This window comes from Poecile atricapillus, chromosome 3, assembly GCF_030490865.1.
Source record: "Poecile atricapillus isolate bPoeAtr1 chromosome 3, bPoeAtr1.hap1, whole genome shotgun sequence".
Taxonomy (NCBI): domain Eukaryota; kingdom Metazoa; phylum Chordata; class Aves; order Passeriformes; family Paridae; genus Poecile; species Poecile atricapillus.
The window spans coordinates 51,554,885-51,569,112 of record NC_081251.1 but is presented as its reverse complement, the minus strand read 5'-3'; the positions used below and the strand labels follow the sequence as shown (position 1 = coordinate 51,569,112).

Below are 14,228 nucleotides of genomic sequence, written 5' to 3'. Positions count from 1 at the left end.
TGCGAAAGAAGTGCAGAATTCAATATAGGCCATGACCCAGAAGAGCAAAGCATATAAGGACTTATGTTCCAGTAATACTCATATACTTGATTTTGATGGTATCACCACAGCTTTTTCTAATTTACCAATTCTATGTAATGTGATTCTATAAAGGAGGCTGGTGTAGGAGAATAGGACTACAACCCAGAACAAGAGTGTGTACCACAAATACAGTTACCTCCTAGTACCTCTCTACTGTTGTTTTCAGCTCTGTTCCTTCAGTGTCAGCTAGTTCAGTCTCTCAGACTTTTTTAAGCCACCTGTTTTGATCCAGTGAAGTAAGTTTTTTACATTTCCAAATCTGAAAAAAAAATTTGTATGTTGCACTTGTTAAAAGAAAACAGGTTTAAGAGGAGGAAACTAATTGTCAATTCAGTTGAATTAAATTGGATCCTTTATTGAGTGGTCCTCAAAAGCCACAATACGAGTAAATGAACAGTTGGAATGAAAGTTGTGCTTTACAAGCTCTCTTAAGCTCTTACAAGCTCTCTGCCAGGTTTAGATTACACAAATATTTCACAGATGGAATACCAGTGACATGTGGGATGTACCCATCAGAGATGCTTCCTCAGTTTTCCTCAGTAAGTGGCTGCTGCCCAAGGAATCATGAAGGTTCATGTATGTACCCAAATCTTAAGTCTCCTACAATAAGGGAATGAATACCAAGTATTTTCAGGAGCATGACCTCCAAACAAACCAAGTCCTTCCAGTAGGGAAAGAACTTTGCCTAAAATCTTTGTAAAAATCACAGTGATTAAAACATCTTCACTGTCAGCAAACAACAAAGCAAAACCCAGATGAAATAAAAGAAATATGTATTATTGGGCTTTAAATATCGTCCTACAGGAGAAAAATTAAGAAATCAACCAAAGACAGAAAAGATGATAGATATTTAATTTCCACAGTGAGATTAAACAATTTTCATCAGATACAAACATACCTACTTTACGTTAGATACACATGAACAGCTACAATATTCAGCATGAAAACGAATGGCCAAAGTGGCAAGACTGCAAAGAGTGGGAGAACTGAGATGATCTGCCATAATCAAATAGAGGTCAGGAGAGAAAACAAACACTGATGTTTAAATAGTCTATAAAACCTTCTGGCAACAGGAGTAGGAGAGAATTTTATTTTATGTACTTATTTTTTTTTTTTTTCTCACACCCATCTACATATGTCTAATGAGAACAAAAATCTCGGGAGGTAAATTAGAGATAATGTCTGTAATCTAATATATACTTAGTATCACATTGTGGGGAGTGAACCTCTGTGTCAGAGAGAAATAAGTTGGTTTTGGAAATTAGAAATAGGATTTTGATTTTGAAACCATGAATTAGATGAACTGTTAAATAAGATTAGTTAGGAGGAATACTATAACCAAAACAAGAGAGAAAACTGAAAACAAGAGATACATTCTTTAGCTCTCTTTCTGTTTGGATATGCAGAACATTGCTTTTGAAGGATGACATTAGAAAGAACTGTATGCTATCTGCATAATCATCTAGGTACAAGTGTTTTGCAAAGTCATGTCTGTGCTGCTAAAGTTGCTACCACACTTCAGAAGGGGTGACACAGGGAAACTGGGAAGGCTGTTGATGGGATTCATTAACCCAGAAGTCCTTAGGTGTTAGGAATCATTGCGTTTTCCTTCCGCCTCTTGACTTTCCAGCAAGGCCTTGGATGATGACACCTCTCCACCCTCTGCTCCTGCATCTAAACAGAGACAGAAATAAACATTTATACCACACACATTCTCACAGCTTTTTTTAATGCAACCAAGTATTTGGGTTCACTGATCATCTCTGTTTGGACTGGCTCTTTGCTACCACAATCATGAGTGCTTTTGGAAGAGAGATTAACTCAAGAAATAAAAGAACTTTGAGAGACATCTTCTAAAAGCCACTGCCTGTTGGTGTTGATTTGCCCGTTCCTTGCACAGGCTGATCAATGTGCATTTGGCATTAATCTAAAAAACAGATTGGAAATAACTTTATATCATTGTATTTTTTTTTTTTTTTTTTTTGGGTAATTTCCAAAATAAAATTAGAATATTGCATTCGTTTGAGCACTGTCTGGTTTCAGGTAGATAACATTACAGTTTATGGACATGCCAGTTATATATCTGACCTTCTTTGACAAGAAATACCTACATGAATATGTCTGTCTTCACAAGATGGGGGATTTTTGTTACTCTGAGTTGGAAGTTCACTTTTGCACAGATTAGAGTTGAATGCTTACATGACTGATATAAATAAAAGCTCCCCAGTGTCTCTGGTCATTACATGTATTATTCCATGCTGTTTCTTCTGATCAAGTTTACTCACTGAGAAGCAGAAACTCCTCTTGCCTTGATTTGCTTGCAAACCATAATAATAATTTTCACATTACCTTCAAACCCCACATGGTAGTACCAGTGGTAACAACATAACCAAATCTATAGCAGGCCAGAGCTTTTGGGGACAAGGAGAGACCTGCTCAGCACATCTGGCTGTACTGTTCTCCACCTCATACTCCTCCATCTCCTCCACAGTCATCATCTAAGGGGTACATTTTCTGACTTGCTATAAAATATCAAAATCACACAAAAGAATTATGTATCTTGGTCTCCACATCACAGCAAATATATAATGCTGCACACAATTCATCAGCTAAAGCCCTTGGCAGAATCTGCTTGATGTTTTAAGTCTGCTTAGGAATTCAGAGGCTTTGGAGTTCTATAGTGATAAAGAACCGAGTTATTTTACATCCTCCAGCCTTATGTGGCACAGCACTGTTGTGGAAAGGGAGACAGAATGATCTCCTCTATTGGCTGTTTCTGTGCAGGTTGGACATCTAATATTAGTGGAGTCTTTCAGACAGGCTAGACGGAAACAGTTTGTTAGAAGAAATCTAGTCTCATACTTGGTGGCACTTAGGTGTGCAATAGGTGCTAGCTAAGCTACTGTTATAGGCAGAATGGTGCCCTAACACAGGTTACCAAATGTGGAAGACCAGTACAGCTTCTTGCTCTCAAAATTCTTGCAGCCTCCTCTTCAACCTTTGGATCACCGGTGACACCAATCAACTATCCAACGTGGTTCCAGAACACCTCTGGAAAGTCTCATCACTCCAAAACTTACACACCACCAGAGGATGATCAGACATGATACAGATGGTCTGCATTTCAGAGTTACGCTCCAAAATAAATAACTGGTGCCAGAATCTCTCCTGTTCATCTCACAAGAACATCAACTTCATGTGGCTTGCAGAGTACATAGACATTTGTCCATAATACAGGTACAGTCCGTGTGTATTCATAAAAAAATAGAGCAGTCTATTTTCTCTTCTAAACCAGAAGGTATTAGCACATCTTGTTCCTGACTTTTCACTATGATGGTAGCTGACAGTATTTTAGAAAGAGGAAATGTATGATCCAATGAGCATTAGCTAAATTTGAAACAAAATGGAGAGAGTCCTCACCATTTCCCATAATCTTCACTGAATCTGAATTTCAGAGTAGCAACAAAATAGGGCATACTTTATATAGCCACGTTCCATCTTTCCACTTCTCTCCTTTATCTAATTTCTTTGTTCTGAGCTGCAAATGACTTTCCTTTTTTAACGACTTATTGTTAAAGTCAGAAGTAGGCAAAAGAGATGCCTGTTAGAGTCCCAAATGTTTCACAAACTGTTTCCCTGTCACAGCATTTGAACTTCAAAACTGTCTTTCCATTTTGATGAATTCTCCTCTGTTTGCTTGCTATCTCATCAAAACTTTAATTTACAACACAATGAGGCTGAAATTCCCATCTGATACTTGTGGAATTCCCATCCCCAGAAAGCACCCAAGCTGTCAGAGTGGACCCAACTGCATTTTGTATTCACTTCCTATTATCACTACTGTAAACTGCTGGTAACAGAATCTGCTGCCTTCCAACATGCTCTGGCATAGCTATACGTCAGTGACAAAAGCCAAGGACAATTCCATGCTCTTAATTGTTCTTCAAATCCTGGCAGTGCTGGTCCTGTCTTTCTACGAAAGCATCAGTACATTTTGCTAAAACTAACATAGCTGTGCTTCATTTTTTCTTCTTCTTAATGAATTGCATGGAGACCAGGAGAGAAGGACTACTGTGTCATCTGGAGGGCTAGATGCTTTCTGCCATGCTGTAGCTTTTCTTTTAAAAAGACTTGCACTCTTTCCTGTTTGTTTTGTAGGGACATAATTTTCATATTTATAGGGAAAAATGTCTCCTCAAGACAAAATAATGCCTTCTTCCAGAACACGTTCAGATTCTTATTTTCCTCACTTCTCCTGGTTCAAGTCACAATATGGTCATTTGGCCCTTCTTACTCCTCCAGGAAATGTTCTTTCTACTTGCTCAGCAGTCCTTTGATGGGCCCATGTGGGGTTTAGATTACAGAACCCCCAAACACATGACTAAAAATTAAATCACCAAAATAACAACAATTTGAGATCAAATAAATCCTTCCCTTCCAGCCTTTACAGTGCTTTAGGAGGCTGTACACCTAACATCCTGTAATTTCTTTGGGTAATGTAAAAGGAGGATATGCAGCTCTGGAGACTAGGAATCCTTTTAATGATCTACTTTGGTTCATATTCATGGACTGTTTGAACCTCAGCACAGGCTTCCCTTCCTGTTTGCTGCACTCACACCATCACGGTCGATGTGGGACCATTTGTTGTTGTGATACCACAACAGCAACAGTGATAGGCATGAGAAGAAAATGTTTTCTGAAAAAAATTCTGACTCAGTTTAAAAAAGTAGGGACAGACAATGATCAGGACGAGTCTATATTTTTTGTTTCTTAGGCATTAGAAAAAGGATTTTTCTGAATCTGAAAACTCCCCTGAAGTCATTCTGAAAGTAAAAAGAACTCACAAAGCTGGTGTTGATTAGACCTGTGCTGTATCAGCAGAACAGCTTATCAAATTAAAGATCATGGCAAAATAGGGCATTGGTCTCAGATAGAAAAGTTGAAAGCCTACTAAGCAGGAGTAATATACTATAAACACTACTTTTAATGTATATGCCTGAGTTAGGATAGCTGTCATTGTATTAACAGCACAGCTCTGCTGTCTTATGCAAAGTTATCTCAGTGTAGTAGTATGCTGGAATTTATGGCTGGATTGGCTGTGTTTGCAAAGTTGCCTGGTAATCAGGGGAACTGGAATTCATTTCCCAGCACTGAACTGTTTCCCTAAACTGCTAGCACTGTATCTGTGGATGGATATGGGTTAATATTAACTTGTCTCATCAGGAGGCACACGTGATAACTGCTCTGGAAGGTTCAAATTAATTCTAAATGATGAAAGGAATATTAGTATTGATATCAAAACTGCATGATGGTGGAAGTCTTAGGAAAAAAACAAAGGACAACTACATAAAAATGTCCTTTTCTGAAAGCACAGCCATTACCTTCTGAAACAGAGAGCTCAGCCAGTTTGTGTGGCAACTCTGAAGTCCCAGCACCAGCAGGAGAGCCCAGGATATCTGGTAAGGCGTTTCGGCGGCCTGCCCGTCCTGATGCTGCAAAATCTGTGACCACAGGCTCCACATCAGTCATTGCTGACTCCTTTCCTCATAGCAACATCTGCATATTGAACAAACAGAAGAAGAAAACAGCTGTAGCCTGATGGATGCTAATCACCTGCTCAATAGTACAATAGCCAGAGGCTTTGCTCAATGGTTCTTTTCTTATTAAATGCCATACATTTCAAAACTGAGGGTTTAAGCTTTATTTCTGCCCCTGAAGAAGGTAAAAGACTGTCTGTGTACATCCTTACCGTCCTTACCGTGCCTTTTGCATATCAGACGAGCACATGAACAACTTTGCACCAACAAGAAACCTGTAAATAGAGTCGGCAACAGTCCTTTCTGCCAGCCATCTGTACGTCTTTTTACGACCTATTCCCTCTTTTTTAAGCCGTTTTGCCATACAATCACTTGGAAGAGAACTAAAACTCTCTTGTCATACAGTCTGTGTGAAGTAAAGCATGTTTTCCTTAATATGAATCTTCAGATTCTTATTTAGAATCTTGTTAGAAAAAACTCATTTCACAAAGGAGCAACCTATATAAAATGACCTCTCAAAACACTGAAACTCTTCATAGAATTTCTTTATCCTTCACCTAACAAACCACTTGTTTTCCTCTGCTGCTTGTTAGCCTGGTTTAACCTTCACTTGAGCACGTGACTTTTATATAATTAATAACTGAATCCCGGAAATAATGGAACGAACCATATTCTGCTCCTGTGATCGCTGTCTCAAAGCCCATTGTACTGAATGGGAAACTTTGGACCAGAATGAGCTTTTAATCAGGCACAGAAATAAGGCATGGTCACACTCAGAGTCAACGGATGAAGTGTCAGCACCTAGAGCAGAAGGATACTTGCCTGCAAGTGGCACAGAGAGAGTGTGAAAACTGCCCTTAGCAGCCACAAAAGGCTATAATACCATTATTTACATAATAATGTGATAATTAACAGAGAAATTAATAATAATTAGGTATCCATTACTCAATGAAAAACAAAAGTTACTTGCTCTATATGAATGAAGTTCTGTTTGCAATGTGGGAACAGGAGTGTTGTCTCTGTGTGAATAAGGTCAGTGCTTTGTGTGGGAAGGGATACAGATGGTACTGGAGATCAATCTGATGGAAAGTTGTCATCTTTTGGTTGACAACTGGCTGTATTTAGACTAAGAACTGGATATGGAAAGTGTCAATCATGTTAGTGTTGTTCATATAAGAAGCAGAGCATCAGAGTCCCTCTTTTAAAATTCGGCTAAGCTTGGGAAATATTACTGCTTTCATTTCATGGATAGAAAAAAATTATACAAGTAAATATCAAATATTACTTGCTCTGATATGCAGGAAAGAAGAGGCAGAACTTTGATTACTGATGCTGACCTGCCATTTCTACTACAAACATTTTCTTTTCTCCATCGAAGTGCCTTTCAGCTGTGTCAATCCAAAACCAAGAAGAAGTAATCTTCTTTGTATCTGTAAGTACCTTGTAATAGAAGAAATTAATCCTTCTTGGCAAGAAACAAAGGCACAAGTAGGACTGCCAAGTCTGAAAGGTGACCTGAACATGCAAATAAACTGCTTCCTTTAACCAAGGGCAGTAAGTAAAAGGTCTCACCTGGAGATTTAGCAGAAGGTTCCTGTTCTGCAGGGAAACAGGTCAAATCTGAATGAAATTTTTCCATCAATGGCAAAGGGTAGAAACTATACATGGGCATTCAAGAATGACATTCTTCAGAAAACACAAAAATCATGGAATCATCAAGGTTGGAAGAGACCTTTAAGATGATGCAGTCCAATGGTCAAACATGCATTGACATTCTCAGATTTAGTATTATACTATCAGAGGGTGAGATCAGCACTTGGCACAAAATATGAAAAGAAGGAGAATGAATCCATGTTTATATACACAGTCTCATGGCTTTGTGGGGGTGTTCATATTTATTAAACTCTAGGTGTCCTAATTGTTTTTCCTCATATGCTCACCACAGCAAGTAAAGAGACTGTAAATTACACTTCAGAGCAGAAAATTCTTGGGGTCTTCTTTTGCTTAGTAAAATTGTTAAAACTACTCTCAATGCCAAAATACCAGCATGCTTGCATTTCCTGTCCATTTCATTTCAACCATTAATACGGTGGAGCCGAAAGTACTGATGTGAGTAGACTGCTGTTCACATAAGCTGTAAAGAATGACATTAACAGGAAAACACACATTCTCAAGCATGCCTTGGAAGAAGGACTTCCCCCCCCTCTTTTCTCTTTTGCATGGATGTTTTGTCCCCTAAATGGTTACTTTTAAATGGAGAAAATCTGGTCTACAGCTCATGCCATATGAAGCTACTCTCCTCTGCAGTACAGTTTGCACTTTTTCTTGTTACAAAGCCCTTCCCTTTCCTCTCCAGCACATCTCCTTCTCCTCTGATGTAATCTTCCTTCATTGCATAATACTAGACAACCCAGCAAGATAATGAAGGACAGTCTGACGTGCCTTCATGTAAGTGAAGTTTGATTTATGCACTTGATTAAAAAAGTATGCAAAACTAGACAAATCTGGAACATCTGTCAGACAGAAAATCAGCTGATCATTATCCATCCGTCAGGTGGCTATAATTCAAATTTAGCTATCTAAAAGTACACCATCCTTTATATACATAACATTTACCATTAAGGGTTTTCACCTTTGTTTTTTCTATTTAAACTGCACCAGCACAGCATGTTCTCTAAGTATATTTGAAAGATGAGGGACTACCCCAAGAGTCTGTAACTGACATTACAAAATGTAAATCCATTTATAGGTCCATATAACCCAAAACTTAAGCTCAACTCCCTACATATGACAGACATTATTCAAAGTAGCTTGCTGCTGTACTTGAGAGAAATGCCATTTAGTTTGTTAATGTCCTAAGGGATTTCTTCAATTTCCTTCTGAGGCTCTCTTTTATCAGTATTTTCAAAGGCCTACATCCAAGTAAGGATACAGAGTTTTCTCTGCTCTTCATCTGTTTTTACCTTTACATTTTTTAACACATCCATTGGAAAATATCCACCTTTCAGGCATCTCCTTGCATCTGTTAAGCACAGTATTATTCATGCCTCTTCACAGAGTAAACAGTAATTACAATGTGCACAGCATCTATTTTTCTCAAATCCACTCCTTCTCCTGCTGCCAACATCTCCTTCTGCTTCACTGAACCCATTTTACTTTAGCTTTATCCAAGATAAAGATACTCACGTGTTGCCAATACCTGTGTGCAGTTGCTTCTCTAAGTTTCCAAATTACTGTTGTCATTTTTCTCCTGTGTCACTGCTCACCAGACTAATAGAGCATAGTTCCGAAAGTACAGTGCGAGATTTCCAAATCACAATTTCTCCAGCTCCCTTTTTGCCATAGCAAAAGCCCAGTCTACCCAAAAGTATGAGGCGACTGGGTGGAAGAGAAGAGTTGGGGAGGGATGGAGGCTGTCTGCAGAGGGTCAATAGTAGGAAGACTTGTGCAAGTCCCAGAAGGGCTCACCTACCAGTTAAGAGACTGAAGGCTATGACTGGCATCCCAGCTAGCCCTCCATCACCAGGACTAACTTTGCAGCACATTACTGGGGCAAGACAGTGTAAAGGAGGTTTTGGGAGTATTAGATTAATCCTCTCATATATGCCTCTGAAATGCCTGCAGGATCACCCAGAATGCGCAGCAGACCACTCAGGTATGCATGGGGGAAGGAAATGCTCTGCTTGTGAAAACTGACCACTGCCAAAAGCAAAAATCAATGATCTATCAGATATTCAGGCAACTGTCCTTAGACAAAACAATGTCAGGTAAACTACCAATGGCATTTTCACTAAAAGACAGCTAGTTTGTTAATCTTTGAGTCTTCTTTTGCTGGCAGCATAGCCATCCATTTGGGAGAAAATGAGTCACAGATTCTGGGCATAATTTATTTAAACAAGTGACAGGAAAAGAATAAATTATTCTCCTGAAACAATTTCTGTTGAGAATAAAGGGAAATAATGCTTCAAGGTGCTTAGTTGTAGCAGGTGGCAAAGTCCACATTTAATGTCAGTGTTGTCTCTTCTTCTGTATTATCTATTAGTAGATAGATAAATTTAAGTATTTGTGAAAGCTGTTTTTGCTTCTGATCTTGGTACTGTCTAATACAGACAGACCACCAGATTTGTTCTGCTTGGAAGGACAAACCATTCCACAGTAAATATAAAAAGGTTCCCAACATTGGCTCTGTGGGACTCCATGGCACTCCACTCCATGCAGGAGTCTGAAAGACCAACCACATCACTCCTTGCTATTCATGCACTTTTGTCAAAAACTTATGAATAGTCTCTGCCTGTGCTATCAGAGGAAGCTACGCTTCCCAAACACTGTTTGTTCTGAATGCCCTTTAGTAGAAACAAACTGGAAAGCATGAAATCCTCTCACAAAACAGATGAAAAATTCAATATCCAAGTAGTACTTTCAGAGCCAGACTGACTGATTCTGTGTCTTGAGGGTCTCTTACTGTAAGACGCATTTCAGCGTCTTAATATATTCAGAAAAAAACATTAGTTCTTCAAGTGGTGTCTAGTTTGTCTTTATTTACTTGTAATGAGTCTTCTCCATTCACCTTTACCCCAAAAGTCTGTAGACTCAAAACTTTTTAAGTAAGGAGAACAGAAAACTTATTGAATGAAGTGCTTCCTACTGTGCAACTGAGATGAAAACCACATCTTCTTGCTAAGCAGTTGCCATGCTTTCACATCCACTTCTGCTGCAGCTGCATTCTCATGTCTTTGTCTCCTCTTACCAAAGGTCTCAGAATAGGAACATTCTCATCATACATACGCACGTTGTCTTTACGCTTTATCCTGAGGCATTTCTGGACCACAGAAAAGGGGAAAAAAAACCACCTAGGAACATCCATGCTTCTAAGGAAGATAGCCTAGAGATTATGATGATGACTAACAGTAACCTGGGCACACACATAAATTTTGTGAGAAAAATTTCTCTTCTGTTTTTTTTCATATCAGGATCATTTGTTACATACTGGCAACCCTGCTGCTGGGAAGCACACAGAAAAATAAGCAAGTGTTTTTTACCAATACATCTTTACCATATGGATATTCAAACCAAGGGGTCTCAATTTTGTTTGGGGTTTAGGGCAAGAAATCACACATTTCTTAGTATGCAGAAGTAATATAGCTATATGAATGTTAGAAGTGATCTACTAAAGAAAAAGAAGTAAATTTGTTGCCTTTCAAGTTCTTTAATATATCATTAAACTAGGAACAAGAGTACATTTTATTATTTCACTTTAGAAAGATGATTTGGGTTTCCTGTACCAACAGAGTTGGCCTTTCTGAGAAAAATGTTCTCAGAAAAATGAATGAATTTTTGTTTTCCTATGCAGGGAAACTAAATTATATCCCATCTCAGTAAATCTACAGAGCAGAAGCATGTCCTTCTACATCTGTTTCAGTCCGTCTATTATAGTCCATATAACACTTGATATTTTTTTGGATGATATTTGAAAGTTTGGTATATTGTGTAACATGTTTTTTCCATTTTGGTTCTTTGCAGTGTACACAGTTGTACAGACATTTTACACAAAGGTCTTGTGTGTTATTTCTGCCCTGGGTACAAGACCCGCTCTACACTCTTGCACCAGAAGCAACATCCTTATCAATAGTGTGCAAAAATGGCTTCCATACATGATCTTAATTCCAAAATGGTCAGACTGGGATATCACGATTGCACCATTCCTCCATTTCCTGCTCTCAGAAGCACTGAATTAATAGCCACAATCTTGATCCCATTGTTCAGAAATCCATTATTTTAGGGCACAGAATCTGAAAAACTGGGCCAAAGCTGTAGGACTTTTTCTTCCGCAGAATGGAACATTGAAACTTTCAGTTTAATTTTCTGATCACTTTCATAAAGCCAATATTATACTCATGGGAAAGACAAGAGGGGAAAAAAGCAATGTAAGATTGATCCTGATGCCTTTAAGCTTCTGGAGAATGCACAGATACCAATGGTGCAGTTCACCCTCTATAAACCCGGACAGAGTAGAAAGCCTGACTGTGAGCTGTGTCTGACCCCTGAGTATGCACAGTGCTCTGATGCACAGGAGAGCACTAACAGCAGTTCTAAATAATGGCACAATTTTCTCTTTGTGAAAGAAAATAAGGGAGAGAGCAGAAGCAGTCATGATACTGACAACTGAATCAGAAGTTATCTGCAGCAAGTAATAAATGAAGTGACATTAGCTGAAGGCAGTCAATACCAGGCAACCAAACATGTCACTTTCGGAATGTCTGTGCGTGACCAAGAGCAATGACAGACACAAATGTTAGTCGACTTCATGGGAAACACAGTTCAATTCTAACTCAGGAGCTACACTGGAAAGAAATCAAACACATCCCCTACTACAGAATAAGAAATGAAACTCAGTGGTAACAAATCAACTGACCAACCTAATTCTTCCTCTTATATTTTGTCCATTCATCCCCACAGACTCATTTTCTGTTGCAAATGCACATCCTACTTTCTGAGTTCAGCCACACAGTTCCAACCTGCTAAATCCTTTCTTAGAATCTGAATATGGTCAGAAATTCAAGAGAATTTTGCTCACTTTCAGGAATATGTATGAGGAGAAATTTCAGAATCAGGAATAATTTTTACTGCTAATCTTGTCTAGCAGAGTCTCTGCAACTACAACATTGGAGTTCAATTTTATTTATGATATTTTGCACTCTCAAAGGCACTCAAGAAAATGAGTATCCCCCAGCCTCTCCAATCTCTTTTCTCCTCAGCCCTTCAACTGGGAATTCCTTAGGGAAGCATTAAAGAAGTTTTTCCCTCTGCTTTGATATCTGCTGACCCCACATCCCACAAACACTTCCTGTGACACAGACAAGTCATCTACGTAACCCAGCATATGTATGCAAATCTGTATTCTTCATTAGGAGCAGAGAGGGATTTGGTTCTTTACTTGCCAGCTGTGCCTCTGAGAGAAGAGAGATTACCTGAGGGTCTGTGAGACAAAGAAATTACAAGGGAAGCTAAAGGGACATGGAAAGAAAGGAGAGCTCTAGAACCTTACTGAGGAAGAAGAACTAAATCAGTAGTGAGGAGTTTCTTTGGAAGGCAGGCAACATGGGAGGAAGAGGCGTGTTCAGTTCTGGGGAACACTGCAGGAGACCAGCTCTGGTGTACGATGAGCAGAAAGATGGGCGCAATGGAGACCCTACACTTAGCAGCAAGCTAGCTAGGTAACAGCAAAACAGCTTTGTTTTTTTAACTTAAAAAGTCTTTAGTACACCAAGAATCTGTCTTCTCAGGTTTGTTTTTTTTTTTGAGGGGGATAAATTATTGTTAATATATTGTTAATATGATGTGCTACAACACCTAGGCCACTAAATATGTAGTATTTGTGACAGTCTTTACAGACTGATATTGTTTGGAGCCCTGAAAAGAACCAGCAGCTCCAATAAGATCTGCAGAGAAATGCATCTTCTTTGCCCTGCAGGCAGCACCCTTCCAGGGAGAAAAGTCACTATTTATTTAATATTAAGACCTCCAGAGTGTCCCTTGGAGATAGAGGTGGATTTGGTGAAAGGGTTACCTTTCCATTATGAAACTGCTGAGGGACAGAAGCTTGTGCTTCTTTCCATTCAGCAGTTAGGTGGTAACAGTCTGGAAGCAAGCAGGAATTTCGATGTGAATAGCTGCAGGCACCTTGCTAAATTCCTAAGCCTTCAAAGCATGGCACTGAGACCATTTCCATTAAAAAGCAAGGACAAGCTCTTAGAAGTACTATATTAATTTAGCTATGCAAAAAAAGCTTGTCGCTTTATTGGGAAAGGCGAGAAGAACGACACGGATTCTCTTGTGAGTTGAACAGGAGAGCTCCTAAAGTTTATTACCTCAGATCTTCTTTTATAGACTGATACGTGAAAAGTACAGAAAAGAAAACTCTTATTGGTTAGTAAACTAACACATCACCATCATTGGTCAGTGGGGTTCACCACCCCTCGACTTTCTCTGGCAAGAAAACAAGGAACAAACAAACAGCACCTGCAAGGCTGTTCTCCATCTCTGAGGATTGTTTTAATTCCTCCTTATGATTTCCCAGGCCACTTTCTCAGGCGAGACTGAGAAAGTTATGCAGCCTGCTATTCCAGAGGCACTGTGCTCCCTGCTTTTGCTCATATTTAGCATCCATAAAAGCTGACATTTTATTTTATCTTTGTCACAGCCATGTAACATTCTATAATTATATATAAAGCCAGATGAATTTTATTTTATTTGTATGATTCTTCCTTCTTCAAACCTACAAGCTGTATTTTTTTAGCCTGAATCAGACCAGACCATCCCTTCCTTTTCATGGACTTCCCTTCTTATCTCAGTTTCATCTGACTAATGTGCAAATACTTGGATTTAGCCAGTTTTGGAGTCACACCCCCCCAGCATTTCTTCACCTGAGCATAGGAGAGGATAGTTTGTCTTATAATTATGTAGTTTATGTCTGACGAAAACTTTGGAAAAGCTGAAGTCCAGTCAAATCCAAGCATGTGTTTTCTCCCTGAGTAAAACTTTCCTATTTAAGTTTTTCATTTCTGCATTCTGGTTTCATAGTGCAAGCACACACAAGGAGGAGTCACAACT

The 14,228-nt window shown here is 39.0% G+C and overlaps 1 protein-coding gene across 5 annotated transcripts in view; it reads right to left on the bottom strand.

Moving 5' to 3' along the window:
• Window positions 1-528: 528 nt before the first annotated feature.
• Window positions 529-14,228, bottom strand: part of PKIB (cAMP-dependent protein kinase inhibitor beta) — a 53,912-nt gene continuing 40,212 nt past the window's right edge. For 4 of the 5 annotated variants that reach the window (XM_058836011.1, XM_058836012.1, XM_058836010.1 and 1 more), the window contains exons 2-3: window positions 5,463-5,637; window positions 530-1,755 (exon numbers count right to left, since the gene is read on the bottom strand). In XM_058836011.1, coding sequence (XP_058691994.1) covers window positions 1,670-1,755; window positions 5,463-5,610 — 234 coding nt within the window. In that variant the 5' untranslated portion in view covers window positions 5,611-5,637 and the 3' untranslated portion in view covers window positions 530-1,669. Of the gene's footprint in view, window positions 1,756-5,462; window positions 5,638-14,228 lie in introns of all 5 variants that reach the window. The other variant, XM_058836013.1, reaches the window with a different exon arrangement.